A 21,660-nucleotide genomic window follows, 5' to 3' on the forward strand; every position below is an offset into this window, starting at 1 on the left:
ATGTGTAGAGCATAGTTGCCAGAAAAGAATCTCAGTTGTTCAAAAAAGTAAATGGGACTGACTGTTCTATAACTTAAACTTTTTTTTTTTTTTTTGCGGTACGCGAGCCTCGCACTGCTGTGGCCTCTCCCATCGCGGAGCACAGGCTCCGGACGCGCAGGCTCAGCGGCCATGGCTGACGGGCCCAGCCGCTCCGCGGCATGTGGGATCTTCCCGGACCGGGGCACGAACCCGTGTCCCCTGCATCGGCAGGCGGACTCTCAACCACTGCACCACCAGGGAAGCCCTCTAACTTAAACTTATGAGGACTTTTAAATGGCCTTAGGTGTACACAAATAAACACAGACACACATATATATTTTATTAACTTGAACACTCAAAGGAATTTTCTCTTCTCATCATGTTTATTCTCTTTCCTCTTACTGCATTAACCTAGTTCGAAAGAGTCATAGCATGATAATCCTATGACGTTTGTGTAGACACACATATTACACTCATATATATGGAGAAAGAGAGATGGCCGCCCTTGACTTATCCCCATGTTTATCATGAATTATTCTTCCAGCAACCTCAACCACCTCCCATTTTAAAAAAGTTGTTGGCATTACGTGACCGAGTCAGAAGGAAATGAAGACATTTTGTCATATCCTACCTTCAGCACAATCACTTTGTTCACTTAGCAGGAGAGATTGGACGAAGCACAAATTGGGAGAGATCCCTCTGTTAACCTCATAATGTCTTTGCAAAGGAGTCATGAGAAGTTACTGTGACTTCTAGGATCAAAACACCTAGACTTGTTTTTCCTAGAGACTGATGAAATTCCGCAGGCTTGCTCAGTACATCTTTAAACAAATATATAGGTGACACAGATAAGTTTTTTACTTTTTGATATTTTTTATTATTATTATTTTTTACACAGATAAGTTTTTAAAAGCCTAGAAAATGAATGCTTTAAGGTAGAGAAGATAAAATATTAGGATTATTTTCCTTCTTGGAAAAACTCACACCTCAACAATAACTATCTTGGGCTCCCCCTAAAACTCTTTAAGTATCTAGTTAAATTCAGGTCATTGGTTGGAAAGAATAATAAAAAAAAAATTATAATTTAAATGGAGACTTGCCAAATTTCACCATTGAATAAGACTTTTAAATTACCTCCTAGCTCCAAATTAATCAAGGTTGGTTAAATGAGATGTATAAACTTCCATAAGATTTTACAATTACACAGTAGGCAATATCTTTTTTTCACTGTTTACAATTACTATTTTCTTGAGCATTTACATTATTTCCAACTTTTTGTTATTAAAAATATGCAATACATGTTTTGTAAATAAAACTGTTTCGCCATTTTGTGATTACTTTCTTAAGTTTCCAAAATGAAAAGTATTGGATCAAAGGGCATGAATAGTTTAAGGATATGTGTATGGATCTAGTATTATCAATACTAACACATCAATATTAATTTAAAGTAGGCAATGTCTTATACTGTCATTAGTGAACCTTAGTTTCTTCTCTAGAAGATTCTGGAATAGGTGTAATCTGAGAAATCTAAAGTCAAAATGACAAACAGAATCTATATTAAAAACAAATATCAAAATAGATATGTTAGACATCCTTTTTCTGGGAAGATAGGATAGTAAATAGTTCTTGCATACGTTTTTTTCTTCTTTAGCTCCAAACTGAATCTTCTAAAATGTAGATATTTAAACCTCCTGTACACTTGACAGATGTAAAATATATTTAGCAAATTGAAAGCTTTGCAATAAGAATAATAAACATCACCACTAATCAATTAAAAATATGAACTGAAAATTGAATTCACCCAGTGTTATAAATAAAAATTAAAGTCATCTTAGAAAATAATGGCTAAAGAAGTACTTGGATGATAAAAGAATACTCGGATGAAGCTTTCACATTTTTGTTATTTTTATAAAACTAACAAAGCAATGACATTTGTTGACATAGTTGACAGCTAGCTATGACAGCTAAACATTTGGGGCTGAGGAAAATTTTGGTTTAGAACTTTTCGACCCCAGCAATATATTTTAAAGTAATGGGCAGAGTGCATATGCTAATACAATGAATTTTTATGTTATTCATATTAGTTTGTAACAAATTAAGCCAGTATCCACTTAGCTGTTTCTTCTTGCCTTTTCTTCTTTACACAAGAAGAGGGCCGTAAAACAGGAGTTTGACCTGAAGGAAGGTTATTTGGGACTTTGGATCCTGGTCCGTAACTGTTCAATCGAAGTTGATTGGCATCTAGTTTTCCTAGGATTTCTCCTTTGCTTAGGAATTTTTCTATGCTTATAAGGAGGAAGGTAGAAGGAAACAACCTTCAAGCCCCTGAAGGTAAAGATGTAATGGCGATGTTTACATTTACTATGTCCTGATTTTTTAAAGTTCGGTCTTCAGCTTTTAGCCGCTTGGCTTCAACAGAAGACCCAGGTAGCTGGTGCAGCTCCAGATGGCTACCTCCACAGAGATGGGGGATGCAGGAGGAACAATGAAGTCTTATGCAGCCATTTAGAGCAGTAAAGGAAGTTGCCATGATACAGATTTAACTGGCAGATTGAGGAACAACTGGGTTGGAGTAGAGAATTAATGACTGGTCACCTTTCCCTTGTCACATGTCCAGTGACAAGCAACCAGCTGCTACTTTAACACACTCTGAAGTCCTTGGAAAAGACAGACATGCTCAGTGTGAAGGGGCTTCTCAAGTCTGCAAGTGACCAATTCTCAAAATACTTATGAGACTAGGTTATACTTGGGGAAGGGAAAATCCAAGCAATTATGGAAATAACAAAAAATCCTAACATATTACGTTAAAATAAAATTTCAAGAATCCACTTTAATTAAAGGGTGTCCTAAACTGGTAGAGCTGCTTTGGATTCCAAATGATGTCTTCTCTCATTTGTGGAAGAATGTTGCCCAGAACTTTGCAAGAATGTGTTTTTGGCGGAATGTGTTTTTTGAGGTGGAATTGCTGAATAGTAGCTCTTTAGGTAGCATAAATAGTAAAACTGTTGGGATTATGTGACATTTGGGAACACTCCTTAGCTACGAGGGAGGGTTATTTTTAATGTGTATTTTAAGATGAAACATTAATGTACACGAATGAACTTCAGTGAAGGTCTTTATGAACAGTCATGAAAGAACAACTTGTACATGGTTTTTCACACTGGAGCCTCTCTGTAGGTCTAGAATCTAAAACAGCATAATTAGGAAATATGGTACTATGCTTGGGTACAGAAAACAAGGTTTATATTTACTGTCTTAAAATTTTGCTCAGGCAATTATATCCCAGTGGGCTGCCTGAAGAATATTCCTTTCTAACCACTTTTCGGATGACTGGAAGCACACTTGAAAAGAACTGGAGCGTTTGGCAGATTCAAGATTCCTCGGGGAAGGAGCAAGTTGGCGTGAAGATTAATGGCGAAACAAAATCTGTTGCATTTTCATACAAGGGACTGGACGGAAGTCTCCAAACTGTGACCTTTTCGAATTTGCCCTCCTTGTTTGATTCCCAGTGGCATAAGATCATGATTGGCGTGGAAAGGAGCAGTGCAACTCTTTTTGTTGACTGCAACAGGATCGAGTCCTTACCTATAAAGCCAAGAGGCCAGATCGACGTCGATGGCTTTGCTGTGCTGGGAAAACTTGTGGATAATCCTCAAGTTTCTGTTCCGGTAAGTATACAAACGTACACTGTGGGAGATTAAAACAAACCCAGATTGGTGAAAATTAATACCTCAGACATCTTTAAAGATCATTCGAGTATCTTAGACAATGGACAGTTATTCATCTTTAAAAGTCATTCAAGCAGTTTTGCAAAATGCCTTCAGTGCCTCTTTTGAGCAGAACACTTGCCAGATGGAATGGGGAATCAGAGCAAGTTGAGTAGCTGTTTCCTCATCCTAAGGAGCTTGAGGTCTACTTGGGAGATGCTACATGCCCACCTGGAGCACCCAGAATCCTTTGAGGCAAATTGAAAGAAACCCATACTTGTGTGGTACATATTGCTTATAAGTAACCAATGAGCATATTCAAAGTAAGGTTAAGATGAGTGGTGGATTCAGTTAGTCAAGAATCCCATGCTTTTCAGAAGCAATGAAACCTTGAAATGGAAGGATTTGAATTGGTAAAAAGAGGAGAAAGTATATTCTAGCTGAGAGAAAGAGCATTAAAGGAAAAAGAAGTAAGAGAGTAATTCAAAGATCTGGAGCCTGGCTGGTTTGGATGAAATGTGTGTGTGAAAATGTGAGTGAGTGTGTGTGATGGGGGGTGGTGAGGGCAGGTGAGAGGCAAGGTTAGGAGGCTGTATGGTATCTGACCCACAAGAATGAAAATCATGTAGACGGCACAATATTTCTTTATTTAGAAGTAGGTCTCGCATGACATATTATGCAAGTAAAGGATTTTAGAGCTCTGTTCGTGATTTTGCCGTAGAGACCCATGGATAGAAAGGTAAGGAATTGTATGATGACACAATAATTGTGCCAACTAGTACCATATAGTTCTATCATTTTGAATCGTTAAACTTTCACTGAGCTATCCTTTAAAAGGATATTTCTTAATATTGTTACGGGAATTTAAAAACTATATCTTACTGGGCAAGTGATCTGTTGGAAAAAACAAAAGGATTTAGAGCTCCATCAATAAACTATTGATTCCTCCCCCCACCCTACTTCTGTCTCTCGTACAGAGCTGTTAAATTGTAGTCACAGAACTCGTATCATGGAGTGTAGCAGAGGTGACACAATGATTTTGAGTGGTTCCTGTGTACCTGTCCAAAGGAAGAAGGGTTATCGGGCATCTCAGTAACGGAATTGCTCAAATAACTTATTTTCAAGGGAAGAAGTGTGATTAGTGTGAAGGATAGTGTGAAATTTCTATATTCTGTGATGGACAGGAAGCAATTTTTAACTGCCACATTACTGCTCTGACTTGTAGACACTTGAGAAAGTATTCCTCCAAATAATGAGTTATCACACTCGAGTGGTTGGATTAGAAAGCCAATGGGACCATCGTGGTGCCATCTTGAAATTTCGTGCAGCAAGATCTTTGCAATGGCGCTGGGGTGGCTTTCAGACAACACAACCTCTGCCATGTCTGTGTCACTTCTGGACCATAGGTGAGGGAAGGAGACCTTAGGGTATGTCCTCACTGTGATGGATATCAGTCAAGTACTTGTATAATTGATTTACTAATTCATTGCTCTTGAAAAACATTTCAAGTCATTATAATTCTGAATTCTGCATGCTAAGATGCTATTAAGTTGACTGATGGCCAGAGCAGTAAAGTCTCAGTATTACTTCGTTATATTATAGTCTAGCCAATCATGTTACAGCTGACTGTAGGCTGTCTGCCAAGTGTAGTCTTACATCACAGTGGAGACCAGTTGGGACAGTTATCTTCAATTTTTTTCTGCCATGTGCAGGAATGCAACTAAGATGCCGGCAGCTGGTGTTACATTTCACTTTTGTTCCACCAAGGAGCTTTTCGAAGTCAGCACACTGTCCATGTTAAAAGTGTTTGGAACAGGCATGAACGATTTTTTTCCTTTGTACTGAATTCTGACTCTACCACAAGGAAACATAAAAGAGATTTGAGTCTAACGTGTCATTAAAGTTCTGTATTTGATGATGGTTGGTGGTGGTAACAATAACTAAAATAGATCAAGGTTATAGGTCCAAAAATATCCCACTTATGCCCAAGGACAGACTGTGACAATGTCAAACTCAAACTTGTCACCAAAACATATTCCTCAACTTTTACCCTGTATAAGACAAAGAAGTAGAAAACTCTACGTAATTAAATCCCATTTATGCTTTTTTAGCATCTTAATACCCCGAATATACCAATGTAAAAGTTTTAAAAATACTTCTATTCCCATTAACTTACTTTATCCTTTCAACAATTTCATAAGAGAGCAAACACAGATTGGGTTCTATTTTTCAGTTGAAGACATGGCTTCATGTAGGTTTCTTGGCTTGTAAGAAACAGTGTTAGGCATACAATTTCTAATCTACCTTATTTTGTCTATGCCAACGAACTTTCCTTTGAGAAAAAATAGAAACATATGTAATATCCACATATCTTTTCTTATAAAGGATCTCATCATTCTCATTTTGGAAGGTATTTGTGATTTGCATAGATGTTTCAGAATTTACTTTGCAGGACAAAATAAAATCAATTTTTTTAAAAGAAGGAAAACTGTGCAGTATGAAACATGTCCTCAGACATTGGTCCTACTTGTTATTCATTTAGTGAGCTTTTGTTTTTGTTTTTTACTTACTTTTTGGTTGCACTGCAGGGCATGCGGGATCTTAGTTCCCCAGCCAGGGATCAAACCCGTGCCCCCTGCATTGGGAGGGCAGAATCTTAACCACCAGACCACCAGGGAAGTCCCTAGTGAGCTTTCAGTTTTTGCCTCTAAACTGGGTGTACAGAATTAAACAAGTCACAGGTCTTGTTCTCCCAGTTCCTGGGAGGGTGAGTGGTTGAGATAAGTAAACGATGACAAAATAACACCATAAGGATCAGGAAACTGGAGGGAGGCACAGGGAAAAGGCTCTTCACTCAGATGGGGGCAGGGAGGCATGGGAGTGAAGTCCAAGGAGGTTTCCTGTGGGAGGTGGCCTTTGAGAGGAATCCTAGGGGGAGAGGAGAGTTACCCAGGAGAAGATAAAGTCCAGTGTTCTAGGAAAAGGAATTCTCATGCGGGAATTCCCATATCTGTGAATTCTTACCTTTTCTAGCTTTATTAGTTTTCCAACACTGCTCTTTACTTTTCTAGACTAAGAATAGTCAAGTACTCATACGAGTCCCCAGACAAACCCAAATGCCCATGAATTGTCCCTACGCCCTTGTTTTTATTTTGTGGCCTATGATCTCATGTTGGCTGAAATCTCAAGTTGCCATCAATGACTGAAGTGACTGTCTCTTGGAAGACTTACAGAGTGGTGAACAGCGGAATCTGTGTATTCTGAGTGGTAGAAGACGCATCCTGAGAGGGTACTTTTCTTTTGATTTGGAGACAGCAAGTATTCGGTATTCCTTGTGAGAGATTTTAGATTAAAATGAAATGTGCTGCTAACATGGAAGCAACAAGTAACAGTGTATTTTTCTATTTTCCTTCATGAAATCAGATTCATTCTAATCTTTGACACTCCACATTAATTAAATACTTTTTTCAGGATCGGCACTTGCTTTTCTTTAGTAAAGCAAACGCCCCTTTTAAAGGTATTAACAGATGTCGAAAGGTAACCCTAGGAACTGCATAATAAAAATGCAGTGGAAAACAACATTTGATGGGGCGCTAACACTAAGAGACTCATTTATATCGTGCTTGTTTGTGATTTCTCCCGATCTAGCCCATCTTTTGTCTCTTTCCCTTTTCTAAATTGGAAAAGGAAACGAATTTCAAGAGGTTTACGTAAGACTTGCAGAGCAGCTGCTTCCGTGCTGTACAGCTCAAACACCGTCGCATCATTCGTGGTTATTCAGTGGGCTCAGAGTATTTATATTTTCCCCAAAGTACTGCTATAATACATAGTTTGACTTCAAAGCCATAAATACCATATTTTCTATTCGCCTTTGTGCCCGTATTTTAGGCTGGTGCCATTTATTCCACGGCAAAGCTCAGTTTCTTGGCAGTATACCATAAAAACGTGATTTTATGGCAGGTTCTTTATTGTTTGCTGGCAACGTGGTTGCCCAGGAGAGTTATTTGGTACAGCTCCATTAGAAAACAAAGTAAGGCTTTCTACCTTTTCAGGGATGTACATTAGGGGCTTGGGCTTGTTTGAGGGAGGATGAAAGTATATATGGCTTTACAAATACATGATTCAAACCCTTTATCTTTTTTTTTAACATTTGAATTTTATTTTTTTACACAGCAGGTTCTTATTAGTTATCCATTTTGTACGTATTAGTGTATACATGTCAATCCCAATCTCCCAATTCATACCACCACCACCACCCCCGCTTTCCCCCCTTGGTGTCCATAAGTTTGTTGTCTACATCTGTGTCTCTATTTCTGCCTTGCAAACTGGTTCATCTGTACCATTTTTCTAGATTCCACATATATGTGTTAACATATGATATTTGTTTTTCTCTTTCTGACTTACTTCACTCTGTATGACAGTCTCTAGGTCCATCCATGTCTCTACAAATGACTCAATTTTGTTCTTCTTTATGGCTGAGTAATATTCCATTATATATAGATACCACATCTTTTTTATCCATTTGTCTGTGGATTAGCATTTAGGTTGCTTCCACGTCCTGGCTATTGTAAACAGTGCTGCCATGAACATTGGGGTGCATGTGTCTTTTTGAATTATGGTTTTCTCTGGGTATGTGCCACATAGTGGGATTCCTGGGTCATATGGTAGTTCTATTTGTAGTTTTTTTAAGGAACCTCCATACTGTTCTCCACAGTGGCTGTATCAGTTCACATTCCCACCAGCAGTGCAGGAGGAAAACCCTTTATCTTTTTACCTATGCATATTCTGAATAAACCAAGGCAGAACATAATTAATCAGACAGATATAATGCTTTTAAAAATTATATTTCGTGAATGTACTTAATACCTCTGAACTGTACAATGATTAATAGAGTAAATTTTATGTAATATTTATTTCACCACAATGAAATAGAAAATAAAGTACTACTGGGTTATAGCCCAAAGTATAAAATAAAAAAAAAATTATATTTCAACTGTGTTGCTCTATGTTATTTTTTTTAAATTCAGAGAAAATGTGAGAGCAAATATTATAGAAAGAACCAGCAAAACCCAGGATGGAGAAGCTATGTCTTTCTCTCTATCCCACAGAATTGTCATACTAACTTCCCAGTGTACAAAGAAAGTTTCATGAATGATAACATGGGAAAGATAAATTATGAGGTTGTGATTAATATTATTTCTGGTATTTGAGAAATATTATAGGAAAGTTATGTTTTCAGTGATTTAAGAAATGCATATCTATTGTGCAAAATATCTAAACTATTGTTTGCTTATTACGTTGCTTTTGACAAGTGCTTTTTACAAACACTCTTTCACTAGGAAGTATTAAATAAATATGAAAGAAATGGTAGTGTTATCTGTACATATCCATAGAAGATACTTTTTATAACACTTTGGTGTGATTTGATCAGGTTATTTTTGAATGTTGACTGTTAGTCTTTCAGAGATAAAACCTATCTTGCTACATCCGCTGGATCTTGCACTAGGTGGCAATAAAACAAGAAGAGCACAGAAAATAGAGCTGCTATCACAGGAGGAGCCATGATGGGGGAAGGTGCTAAGGACAACTAGAGTGAAAACTAAATGACGGCCAAACTTGCTTTTAATGGAAAATAGAAAGTACGAAAACTTTTATTGGCTTCAGCTGTGCCCAGACTGTTGCAATGAAAAAAAAAAATCATTGTTATTAGTATTCTATTTTTCCTAAAATGTATGCAGACTAAGATCATAAAGAATCTTTGTTATGTAGACTGGTTGACTAGAAAGCAAGAGATTCATTCAACGGCATTTTCCCTTCTCTTCACATTAATTTCTCTATTGTTAGTTTCTTTGGTTACAACATGGTACCCATAGAATCATGGGCTTTCAGAGCTATAGGAAACTAAGTCTATGTAGTTCCAACCTCTCAGTCTATACATGAAGCAATTAAAACCCAGACAGGGGAAGGGGCTTGCCCTGAGTTGTAATCAAACAAGAAGGCAAATACTAACAGTACTTTCTTCATTATATTTCTTATCCATTTCTATGTATTCATTTATTAACACTCAGTAACTATTTACTAAACATCTGCTAAGTTATAGACAGAAATTAAAGCTGCAATGGTGCTTACATTCTTTCTAGGGAGAGGTGATGAACACAGATGAGTAAATCAATAGGTTTATAGTATGATAGGTGGTCATAACTGCTGTAGAGAAAAAAGAAGACAATTGGAGTGCCTGGAGAGAGAGGCTCCTTGAGAAAACAAAACAAAACAAAACAAAACATGAAGGAGTTGGGGGAATTAGCACGTATATACTATCTGGGGGAGGAGGATTCCACAAAGAGAGAGTGAGTTAAAGGGACTGTGTTAGTGTTGTCGACTGTCTTTGAGGAAAGCATGGAGACCAGTGTAGCTGGGATGAGATGGAGAGAAGCAGGCTCTGAGGTTGGAGAGGGACCATGATGTGAAGGTGAGAGACACTGTCAGCACCCTGGCTTTCCTGTCATGTGTGAGATAGAAAGCTATCAGATAATTGGGCTAGATAAACAACATGTTTTCTTTTTAAAGCATCTCTTTGGCTGAATTTTGACAGTATATTGGAGGGGGAGATAAGGACAGAGCATTTAGGAGCATCTTAAGAGGAGACCTTTTTTTTTTTGTTTGAAGTATAGTTGATTTGCAATATTGCATTAGTTTCAGGTGTACAGCGTAATGATGATTCAGTCTTTTTACAGATTATATTCCATTATAGGTTATTGTAAGATGTTGGGTATAGTTCCCTGTGCTATACAGTAAATCCTTGTTCCTTATCTATTTTATGTATAGTAGTTTGTATCTGTTAATCCCATACTCCTAATTTGTGCCTCCTTTCCTCCTTCTCCCCTTTGGTAATCATAAGTTTGTTTTCTATGTCTTTGAGTCTGTTTCTGTTTTGTATATAGCTTCATTTGTATTATTTTTTAGATTCCACATAAGAGTTATGTCATATAATATATATTTGTCTGTCTCTGTCTGGCTAACTTCAGTTAGTATGACAATCTCTAGGTCCATCCATGTTGCTGCAAATGGCAAAATTTCATTTTTTAAAAGACTGAGTGATATTGCATTGTATATATGTACCATATCTTCTTTGTCTAGTCATCTGTTGATGGACATTTAGGATGCTTCCATGTCTTGGCTATTGTAAATAGTGCTGCTAGGAACATTGAGGTGCATGTGGTTTTTCAAATTAGGGTTTTCATTTTTTTCTGGATATATACCCAGGAGTGGGATTGCTGGATCATATGGTAGGTTTTTTTTTTTTTTTTAATTTCTTTTAATTATTGTTTTTTAAAGGAACCTCCATACTGTTTTCCTTAGTGGCTGTATCAGTTTACATTCCCACCAACAGTGTAGGAGGGTTCCCTTTTCTCCACACCCTCTCCAGCATATATTACTTGTAGACTTTTTGATGGTAGCCATTCTGACTAGTGTGAGGTGATAGCTCATTGTAGTTTTGATTTGCATTTCCTCTAATAATTAGTGATATTGAGCTTCTTTTCACGTGCTTATTGGCCATCTGTATGTCTTCTTTGGAAAAATGCCTATTTATATCTTCTGTCCATTTTTCAATTGCATTGTTTGTTTTTCCATACTGTATTGAGTTATATGAACTGTTTGTATATTTTGGATATCAATCCCTTGTCAGTTGCATTCTTTGACAGTGTTCTTTCCCATTCTGTATGTTGTCTTTTCATTTTGTTGATGGTTTCCTTTGCTGTGCAAAAGGTTTTAAGTTTGATTAGGTCCCATTTGTTTATTTTTGCTTTTATTTCTTTTGCCTTGGGAGAGTGTTCTAAGAAAATACTGTTATGATTTATGTCAAAGAATGTTTTGCCTATGTCCTCTTCTAGGAGCTTCATGGTATCATGCCTTATATTTAGGTTTTTAAGCCATTCTGAGTCTATTTTTGTGTATGGTGTGAGGGTGTGTTCGAATTTCACTGATTTACATGTAGCTGTCCAGCTTCCCCAGCACCACTTGTTGAAGAGACTGTCTTTTCTCCACTGTATATTCTTGCTTTCCTTGTCATAGATTAATTGACCATTAATTGGTTTATTTCTGGGCTGTCTATTCTGTTCCATTGATCTATGTGTCTGTTTTTGTGCTGATACTATACCACACTGTTTTGATTACTGTAGCTTTGTAGTATAGTCTGAAGTCTGGAAGGGTTATATCTCCAATTTTGTTCTTTTTTTCTCAAGACTGACTTGGCAATTCTGTGTCTTTTATGGGTCCATATAAATTTTAGGGTTATTTGTTTTAGTGCTGTGAAAAATGTGATGGGTATTTTGATAGAGATTGCATTAAATATGTAGATTGCTTTGGGTATTATGGCCGTCTTAACAATATTAATTCTCCCAGTCCAAGAGCATGGGATGTCTTTCCATTTCTCTGTATCATCTTCAATTTCCTTCATCAATGTTTTATAGTTTTCAGAGTGTAGCTCTTTCACCTTCTTGGTTAAGTTTATTCTTAGGTATTTTATTCTTTTAATGCAATTTTAAACAGGATTTTTTTTCTCTTTCTGATATCTCATTATGAGTGTAAAGAAACACAACAGATTTCTGTATATTAATCTTGTATCCTGCTACATTGCTGAATTCATTTATTAGTTCTAATAGTTTTGTGTAGAGACTTTATGGTTCTCTATACAGAGTATCATATCCTCTGCAAATGGTGACAGTTTTACCTCTTCCTTTCCAAATTAGATATACTTTATTTCTTTTTCTTGTTTGATTGCTGTGGCTAGGACTTACAATACTATGTTGAATAAAAGTGGTGAGAGTGGACATCCTTGTCTTGCTCCTGATTTTAGAGGAAAGGCTTTCAGCTTTTCACTGTTGAGTATTATGTTGGCTGTGGTTTGTCATAAATGGCCTTTATTATGTTGAGATATGTTCCCTCTATACCCAGCTTGGTGAGCATTTTTATCATGAATGGATGCCGAATTTTGTCAAATGCTTTTTCTGCATCTGTTGAGATGATCGTGTGATTTTTATCCTTTGTTTTCTTAATGTAGTGTATCACATTGATTGATTTGTGTATGTTGAACCATCCTTGTGGCACTGGAATGACTCCAACTTGATAATGGTGTCTGATTCTTTTTATGTATTATTGGATTTGGTTTGTTAATATTTTGTTGAGGATTTTTGCATCTATATTCACCTAAGATATTGGCCTGTAATTTTCTTTTTTCGTAGTGTCTTTGTCTGGTTTTGGTATCAGGGTGATGGTGGCCTCATAGAATGAATTTGGGAGTGTTCCCTCCTCTTCAATTTTTGGGAATAGTTTGAGAAGGATAGGTATAAGTTCTTCTTTGTATGTTCGGTAGAATTCCCCAGTGAAGACATCTGGTCCTGGACTTTTGTTTGCAAGGATTTTTAAAAAATTACAGATTCTATTTCACTTCTAGTGATCTGTTTGTTCAAATTATCTGTTTCTTCTTGACCCGGTCTTGTCAGTCTGTATGTTTCTGGAAACGTGTTCATTTATTCTAGGTTCAATTTGTTGGTGTTATTGTCACCTCCTCTCTTCAGAACTCTATCCTTCAACCTCCCCATCTCTGCTTATGAAAACCTTAAGTGCCTTCAGGTCCCTCCTTATGTATTCCATGTTATATGATCCCCTTGTTGATGACCTTAGCCAGAAGTATATCTTTCTCATCTCAACTGCTGTCGTATTTATTTTCAAAAACATTTTTCAGCTTAGATACTGTCCTATATGCTAAACATTTTTGTGTCTTCCATACTGTCTTTCTTGAAGCACGTGAATGTGCTATACAAAGATATGCTGACTTAAAAAATGAGTAAATGACTAGTTGCCAGTCTGCTAACTCCAAGTCCACTGCTTTCCCCTTTCACCATTCTGCCTCTGCCTTTGGTGTGATTTGGATGAGTGTTGCCCACTCATATTTAACCACATTCTTGGCACTAAGTCTGGAACTGCATGGCCTAGTCTACACAAAGTTAGGGGGATTTCTGATTTTGTCACAGCTCAGAACCTCCAGCTCAGCAACCAGGAAGCTTCACCTAGAGGAGGTCCCTTATGATGGTAGAGAACAACATGTCATCATAAACTGAAAAGAAGCACGAGATCTGTGAATTCAAGTATTTCTTTAAATCTTTGTTGCTACTGACTAGACAAAAAGCTTAATGAATCACCTCTCCTATTAAAGAATTTATATTTGAAGGGTTAGTTTTTAGGCAATGTATATAAAATTTAATCATAATTCAGTTTGCAAAAAATTAAGCCTTGTGTCATTCTCCTTAATGTAGAGTCAAGTTCCATAGTTTGTCATTAAAATTCTCTCTCGGAGGAAAAGGTAGTTGTCTGCTATTAGTTTTTGTTTAGTTCTTCTGAATGGCTTAAGTACCTTATTAATATTTGTCAATAACCTAGCAAAGTAAGTAGAAATCTCTAGCCCTATTAAAAGAGTAGAGAGTTGGGGCCAAAATTCCTTGGTTTAATGTGTTGTCAGCTGGACCCTACTCTAGCTTAGGGGATAGAATTATACCTCGGGGTCCTATTGAAAAGAATTGGATAATGATGAATCTAGGCAGATGTAAGACAACTTACACTCACACAACTCAGTTTGCCTTGAAACAATGCAGAGGTATTTTACGTTGAGAAATATGGATTGTCCTAGGGCCTTTCATGTTCTGTTTAACAGATTAAAAAAAACTTTTAACTTTTTATTTCTCTGCTTGTATTTTTTTTTTTTCGTGTCACATACTGTAAGCCCATTATGGGGAGGAGAATATCTGGTTCCCGTAGAATATTTCCTTAGTGCTTGGCTTATATTGGGACTTGAAAAATGTTTGCTGATGGACTAAATTAAAACATTAGTCACATATGTTTTGTTCATGGGTATTCAAAGTGAAGAACGATTCCAGGTATGAAAATGAGAGATGTGTGGAAGTCAGCATTTTAGATGTATAACGAGAGTGACTTTTACCAGGGAACTCTGCCAATCTTCCTTCAAAATAATTAGCATGGAAATTAGAATTCATATTGTATGCCCCCAAACGGTTGTTGTATAGATGATTATTAGTGCATAGGTGGTGTTTATATGGAAGCACAGATGTGTTCAGAAACCTCTGATCTGGGTGACACTCTGTCACAACCCAGCCTGTATTCACAAGTGAATTCCATTCCATTCCCCCTTATCCTGCACCACAACTGCAGCGCGCGTACTTACACAGGTGTACCCATTTATCCAGACAGAATTACATTTTTGAGAAAATAGCTTAATGAATTACTTTGCATTTGCAATAAGTAACTTTAATGAACTATCTAAACAAAGGATATAGGTTTCCTGGTTAGCCATATAATTAAAATTTCTCAAGGCGGTTAAGGTATGAATTATTTTTGAGAATCAAAGAATCACCCACATACAATGCATGCGTAGTTTGATACCAATTCACAAAGGACTTAGTGGATAACATTGTATGAGTGGTCTCTTTTATTTTGCGAGTCAGGGAGGGGGAGGCACCTTTTCTTATTCTGGTAAAACTTTTATCTGGTCACTACGGAAAAAAAATCACATTTCCTATGTGATATTTTGTCATACACATGAATATGTAACTGCACATAGAAACGGCTGCCAGTTTGGGGAGGAACAGTAGAAAGTTTGCTTCTGGATCTGTTTCTATAACAAGCATGCAAGTAGGGTAAGTTTTGAGTTCTTACGAAAATTTATTAGTCGAGTTCTGAAGTCTTCTACTACGTGTAGGAAGTAAGTTTATGCAGTTTTAATTTCTAGGTCTGTCTTCCTTTCTATTCATCTTTAATACAAATGTTCAATCACCACACGCATGGGTTACCTGCTTAGAAAATCATGATTCATTCTGGAGAGATGCTGCATTCTCCAAGGAGGCTGACCGGGATAGCAGAGAAAGTCCTTATTTGAGAGGCAGGAACATTTGGAATGCCAGCTCTGACGTTTACTAGCTGTGCGACCTGGCAAATGATTTAACCGCTCTGCGCCCCTTTACCCGTGTGTGACTGGCCTCCAAGAGCTGCTGGGGGCATGCCGGGTACTTAGCAGTCCTTAAGGAAAAGGTTGTTCCATTCTTTCATCTTCCTTTTACAGTTTCCTCGGCAGGTTGGAACAGAACCAAGATAAAATCCCTCCCAAGCAAACAAGACTATTACGATGCAAAACAAAGTGTTTGATTAAAGTGATTTCCTTAGCTGCAAGCTATTGTGTGGTTTGGAAAGCAGTTCTTTTGTAGGATGTCAATATGCAATTGTTAAACAATTCACACCAAGAACACGCAGATCAGCATAGTTTTCATACAATTTGTAGATAACTTTCCACCCTAAAATATGTCTTGATTTAGCTGCTCACTTTCTTTTCATCTCACTGAATTCGTTTTTCCAGTGTCCACATTTTCTGGAGAAAAGTCATAGTAGGGCTGAGGGAAACAAGAAAAATGGAGGAAGAGGAGAATTCCAGGGCCTGTGAGAAGGGGCACCAATGCAGGAATGTCAAAGATTGATGTCGTATTTTCACTCCTTTATAAAAGTTTGGTTAACTTTCCCTTCCTCTGTGGGGAGAAGGAAAGGACTTCATCTTTCATTCTTTCCAACTCTGACCTTCTATCCAGTAACTTCAACTCTGGTTGCTTCTGTAACAATGGGAAAAATGTGTCTAACTTGATTCTGGATCCAGTAGATGGAGTCATTTTGGCAGGAGGGATGGAGTGCAAATCACCATTGGATGAAAGAAAAGAGATTACCTTACATTAAGCTACTTTATATTTAGATGACATTATGTTTAGATTTGGGAACTGGACATGTGCGGAATGTCAGGAGAATCAACTGACCAAGAAACATGGATCCAAATAGAAATGCCTGACAAGGAACTTCCTCATTGAAGAGGGGCCAGAGTGGCACATGGTGGCAGGCTTCCTGTGGGGTACATCTTTTTTTTTTTTTTTTTTTTTAACCTTCTCACCTGAGGCTTTCAGATTCAGACCTGGCCACTCTTCCTTTGTTCTGTTTCCCTCCTGTTCTTTCTCCCTTAACACCTGCTGAAAGGTAAGAAGTTGTGAAGACACACCTGACTTTCAGTTGTCTAGGAATTTTATATCTCTTCGACCCATGAATTAGTTAAACTGAAATATTTTTCATTACCTTGTTTTTTCCTGAGTCCTAAATTTCTCTCATTCCCTCCACTTCCAGACCTTCCTATTTCCATTTTAAGCTGTGACACTCCGTGGCAAATGTCTAGCACGCATATTCTCCCAGGACCCAATTTTCCTTTCTCTACTTTATTCCTGGTGCCGCCTCTGTTTCTAATCTTTTCCCGTGTGAAGTGTCAGTGCATATGTCCTCTGGGATCCCATCCAGACTCTGACACTTATTGGCTTGTGCCTAGGACAGTTTCCTGTTCTCTCTGAGACTCATTTTAACAGAATCTACCTCTTGAACGTTGTGGTGAGGACAGAAATAGAAAGTCAGTGCCAGTGGTGGGTTTCCTGCCTGGGGCTGTGCTGGAGCAGTGCAGAGCTAAAGTCATCTACATCCAATGATAGGAGAAAAGTGGGAAGGGTTTGCAGCCCATTTCCATTGGAAAAAAAAAATGGTATTCAGGAACAAAAGTCCTGGTCCGCTGAGATCAACAAGTTCAAGCTAGTGACCAGACACTTAACCATTGGACCACACTTACAAACTCATCTCCTTTTTAAACGACCTGCTTCTGTGCTCCAAAAAGACCTGAACTGACTGGCTGCTGTCTTTCCCCAGTTTGAACTCCAGTGGATGCTGATTCATTGTGACCCACTGCGACCCAGGAGAGAAACTTGCCAGGAGCTGCCAACGAGGGTAACAGTGAGTCCCTGGACCACCTGCAAAGACCACTTCCACCCAGCGTAGCTCTCGCCACCTCCTCAAAATCCCCCCCTCCCCACTCTCTTTCTCTAAAGAATCCAGGCTTTGCAGCACAGACCAGATAGACAGTAAGGAAGCACCGGTCCCACCCACAGCTGGGCGGGTAGAAACCACCTTGGGGCGGGGGTGTCTGTTTCTACCTGAGGTGGCTTACGACCCTCCCTCCTCCCCTCGCAAACATCTCCGCGAGAACACTGCCGGTCGCAGCCCTCAGTGGCACGCAGGCCGTCGCCTTGGCTCCTAGGACAGCAGGAGGCTGCCCTGGGGCGGGAGGGGCGCGTGCAGAACCGGCCTGAGCGGCCGCGGGGAAGGGGTTAAAAGGCACTGTTGTCATTCTATCCGTCCTCCCGGCCCCGCAAGCTCTCCTCCAATCCCCAGGACCCTCTCCAGGGCCACTCACAAACAGGAGGAACTTAGGCCTCTCTGTCTGGGGGCGCTCTTTGTGGGGACAAGCGCCACTGTGCGCGCGTGGAGGGCGGGCCCGGGGATTAGCGGCGCGCGGCGGGGATGGCCTGGTCGGCGCGGGACCGCGGGGCCCTCGGGCTGGGACTGCTGCTGTCGGGGCTCTGCCTGTGCGCGGCTCAAGTAAGTTGCGCGCGGGTTTAGGGGGACGCCTTCCCACTGTCTCCCCATCTTTTCTTCTCCAGCCCAGCGAGACCACCGACCTGGTAAGCCAGGGGGCGCAGCCGTCGGGGGAGCCTCAGGGAAGGTGCCGAGCATCCCGTGGGCTGCCGGGCCCCGCGCATCCTGCGGCGAGCACGGTGGGAGGCGGGGGCCCTAGGTGACCCCTACGGTCCCGGAAAGGGCTTCCCCTCGCCCACCGGGCCCCCATACTGAAGGCTCAGGCGGTGGAGGCCGGCGGAAGCTGGAGGCCGGGGTTTACTTTTCAGCCTGACCGCCCCTCCCCCCTTCCCCTCCCCCTTCCCCCTCCCCCCTTCCCTCCCCTCCCTCCTTCCCTCCCTTCCCCTCCCCTCCCCTCCCCTTTCCCCTTCCATACCCTCCCCCTTTCCCTCCCCCTCTCCTCCCCCGTCCCCTCCCCCTCCTGGCGCGGTCCAGGGCAGCCCAGCGTGAGTAGGCGGGGTTCCAGCAAACTTTGCATCCCGCCCACTGTGCCCGCTGGTCAGGGTGGACCCGCGGCCCGGACTCGCCTCGAAATTTCGGCCGCTTCCCGAAGGCTCGGCGTCTCCTCCCTCCGCCCAGGACAGGACCCCGCGGGGGCAGGGGAGCCAGCGCCGTTTGAGGTTTCACTTACAAAGACCCCATTGTAACCTGTCTGGTCCCCGGAGTTTAGAAAAACCAAGTTTCCTTTCATCAGAATGAAGCTTTTTTCCTTCTTTCTTTCTTTAAATTTAGAAGAGAGACAGAGAAAAAAAATCTCACATTCCCTAAGCAACGTGTGCAAACTACTTCAGAGGCCAGCCTTCCCTCTAACACCATCAAAGCTGAGCTGTTTGCAGCCGATAAAAGGGGTCACACCCTAGGGTCAGCCTGAAATTTGGGGTGTTTTTGAAGCGAGGTGCCCAGACCTCCTGCAAGAGAATCGCTGCAGGCGAATCTGAAAGGAGGCCAGGCGCTCGCTGGGTTTCACCGCTTTCCCCACCCACCCCCATCCTCCCTTGTCTTTCCCTGAGAGGATTCCCCCAGCTTTCTCCTGAGCACAGGAAGGTCTACAGAATGACACTGTAGTTGATCTGGGCGGGAGCGCCTCCGCTCCTACCTGTTCCACTTTGGCCAAAACACTGACCCGCAATCACCGATTAAATCGAGGTATTCAGTGACCACCAGCTTCAAGATCGAATCCCTTGAGGAAGAGGCCCCCTCTTCCTCACAAGCCCCCTTCGGTTGAATGCTCTGTAGACGTGAGGACTCCACCCTGGGGGCCTGGACTGTGCTCTAACCTCACTGTCAGCCTCACTGAGAACCTTGAGGAGGGGAAGAAGTTCCCTTGGAAGTTCGATCCCCACCCCCCCGCCGTGTTATGTTGGGTTCAAACCCCGGCCTCTGCAGGGCAATGTCTTTACCGGACCGCGCGGGGGGCCTTGGGCCCTGGTGTCCAGTTTCGTGTCGTTGCCCCACGTACTCCACTAATCCGTGTGCGCTTTCTTGTCAGAGGGGCCCCCCGGGTGAGCAGGGTCCTCCGGGGCCGCCGGGCCCCCCTGGAGTCCCCGGCATCGACGGCATCGACGTAAGTGTCACCTTCCCCCAGCGGCTCGGGTGGGTTATTTGCGAGCGCCCGAGCCCCCCACCCAAAGGCAGGTTGGGACGTGGGTGAGCCTGGAAGCCTGGGAATTTCGGAGGGAGGAGGTCACGTGTCCTGTGGCCCCAGCTGGTCATGGACCAGCACCGTTTAGCCTGTCCCTGTCCCTGATTTGTGAGGGATTCTCCCGGAGGGGTCCCCAGCGCCCCCCTCTCACGGACTGCTCTCCCTTTTCTCCTGTCCTCCAGGGTGACCGAGGTCCGAAGGGTCCCCCGGGCCCCCCGGTAAGTGGATCAGCACCTTGGCCCTCCACTTCCTTCCTTCCGACGCGGTCTGCAGCCACGTGCGTCAGAAGAGTCTCAACTCTGTCCCCTTTTCTCTCCTTTTTTCTCTCCCTGCCTCGCGCCCTCCCTGCCCAGGGCCCCCCGGGAGATCCGGGAAAGCCGGGAGCTCCGGGCAAACCTGGCACGCCGGGCGCAGACGTAAGTAGTGGGAACTGGGGGCGCAGCCGGGCCCAAGGCGTGTGTGCGTGTGTGCGTGTGTGCGTGTAGAGAGGCGCAGGCTGAAGGCATGGGGGTGACCGTGGTCCCAGCTCCAGCAGGGCTGTGGCCCTGAACTTGGCCTTGCGTGCGGGCTTGGCACGGACGCGGCCGTTTCTGCGCATGGGTCTTCGAAGGTGGAGGCTCCGCGCAGCTCCCTGGGGAGATCACGCAGCGCTGGCATTTCCTGCTCTCTGAAAACATAGGTGGGTACCGGTTCCTGCCTCTAACCGTCCACTCCCCTGCTCAGCCGGTGCCGGGGAGGAGGGATCCGACTGGCCTCTGCAGGGGCTTCCCAGCAAGCCGTCTCTGCCCTTGCCTTCCGGCACCCCCTAAATGCATTTAGAAGAGGAACCTGCAGGGGAAGGTTCTTGGGGTTCTCCTAAATCCCAAGGAAAAGAGAAGAGAAAGATGCTCTTGAGGGGAGGGTCTGAAGTGAGTGGGGGTGGTGGAAGCAGGGCTGGGGCAGGGATCTGGTCAGTACACGTGGAAGAGGAAATTCAAAACTAGTCTTCTCTCTTCCCACGGGTGTTTTCTTGGCTGACATCACTGACAGAAATAAGCTGACTAGGGTTGCCTGAAGACCGGGAAGCAGCAGCCTCTCCCCAGCCTACCCACCAGGATACCTGCCTCCCCCCCATGTGAGGGACGCTCAGATGCTGAGCTGTGTGATAAGCCTAACACTAAGTAACATTTCTTCAGAGTAAACGGACTTCAGGCCTCTCGGCTTCTCTGTCCGCACACTGGACTAATCTTCATTGAGGTCTCACTGCAGGCCACTCCTTGACTTTGCCGCTGGATATGAAGTGAAGTGAGATCCGGCACCTGCTCTCAGAGAACAGACAAGGCTGGGTCCCTCAAGCTAGCCTTCAAGTTATCATTTCATGTGGTTTCCCCGAACTAAGGACTTTTCTAAATCAAAAAAAGCACCCAAAAACCTGTGATTATAGATTCCGAGAAGTTTTGACTGGCGTTTAAGACAGAGCCTTCATTTTGAGAAAAAGAAAAACCACACAGCTAGATATTAGTGGTTATTAAGATGCACTTTCTTTATCGAGATTAGCATAATGAAAATATTTATCTATGCTATTCATTGCCTTAGGAGATATCGACTTTGTTTTATGCTTCAAAGGCCCCAGTTTGAACTTTCTATGTACGCAAAGTGGCAGTGCGTGAGGTTCCCAGAGACCAATATTCATATAATACAAACTGAAATTATATAACTTGTTGGCTATCAAGCTTTTCTTTGAAACTCCGTGAA

At 41.7% G+C, this 21,660-nt stretch overlaps 1 protein-coding gene across 1 annotated transcript in view; it reads left to right on the plus strand.

Moving 5' to 3' along the window:
• Positions 1-21,660, plus strand: part of COL9A1 (collagen type IX alpha 1 chain) — an 83,230-nt gene that overhangs the window by 4,651 nt on the left and 56,919 nt on the right. Inside the window, exons 5-10 of the mRNA XM_065888667.1 lie at positions 3,293-3,689; positions 17,520-17,603; positions 18,311-18,331; positions 19,774-19,848; positions 20,109-20,144; positions 20,280-20,342. Of these exons, the coding sequence (XP_065744739.1) occupies positions 3,293-3,689; positions 17,520-17,603; positions 18,311-18,331; positions 19,774-19,848; positions 20,109-20,144; positions 20,280-20,342 (676 nt within the window). The remainder of the gene's footprint in view (positions 1-3,292; positions 3,690-17,519; positions 17,604-18,310; positions 18,332-19,773; positions 19,849-20,108; positions 20,145-20,279; positions 20,343-21,660) is intronic.

This window comes from Phocoena phocoena, chromosome 12, assembly GCF_963924675.1.
Source record: "Phocoena phocoena chromosome 12, mPhoPho1.1, whole genome shotgun sequence".
Classification (NCBI taxonomy): Eukaryota; Metazoa; Chordata; class Mammalia; order Artiodactyla; family Phocoenidae; genus Phocoena; species Phocoena phocoena.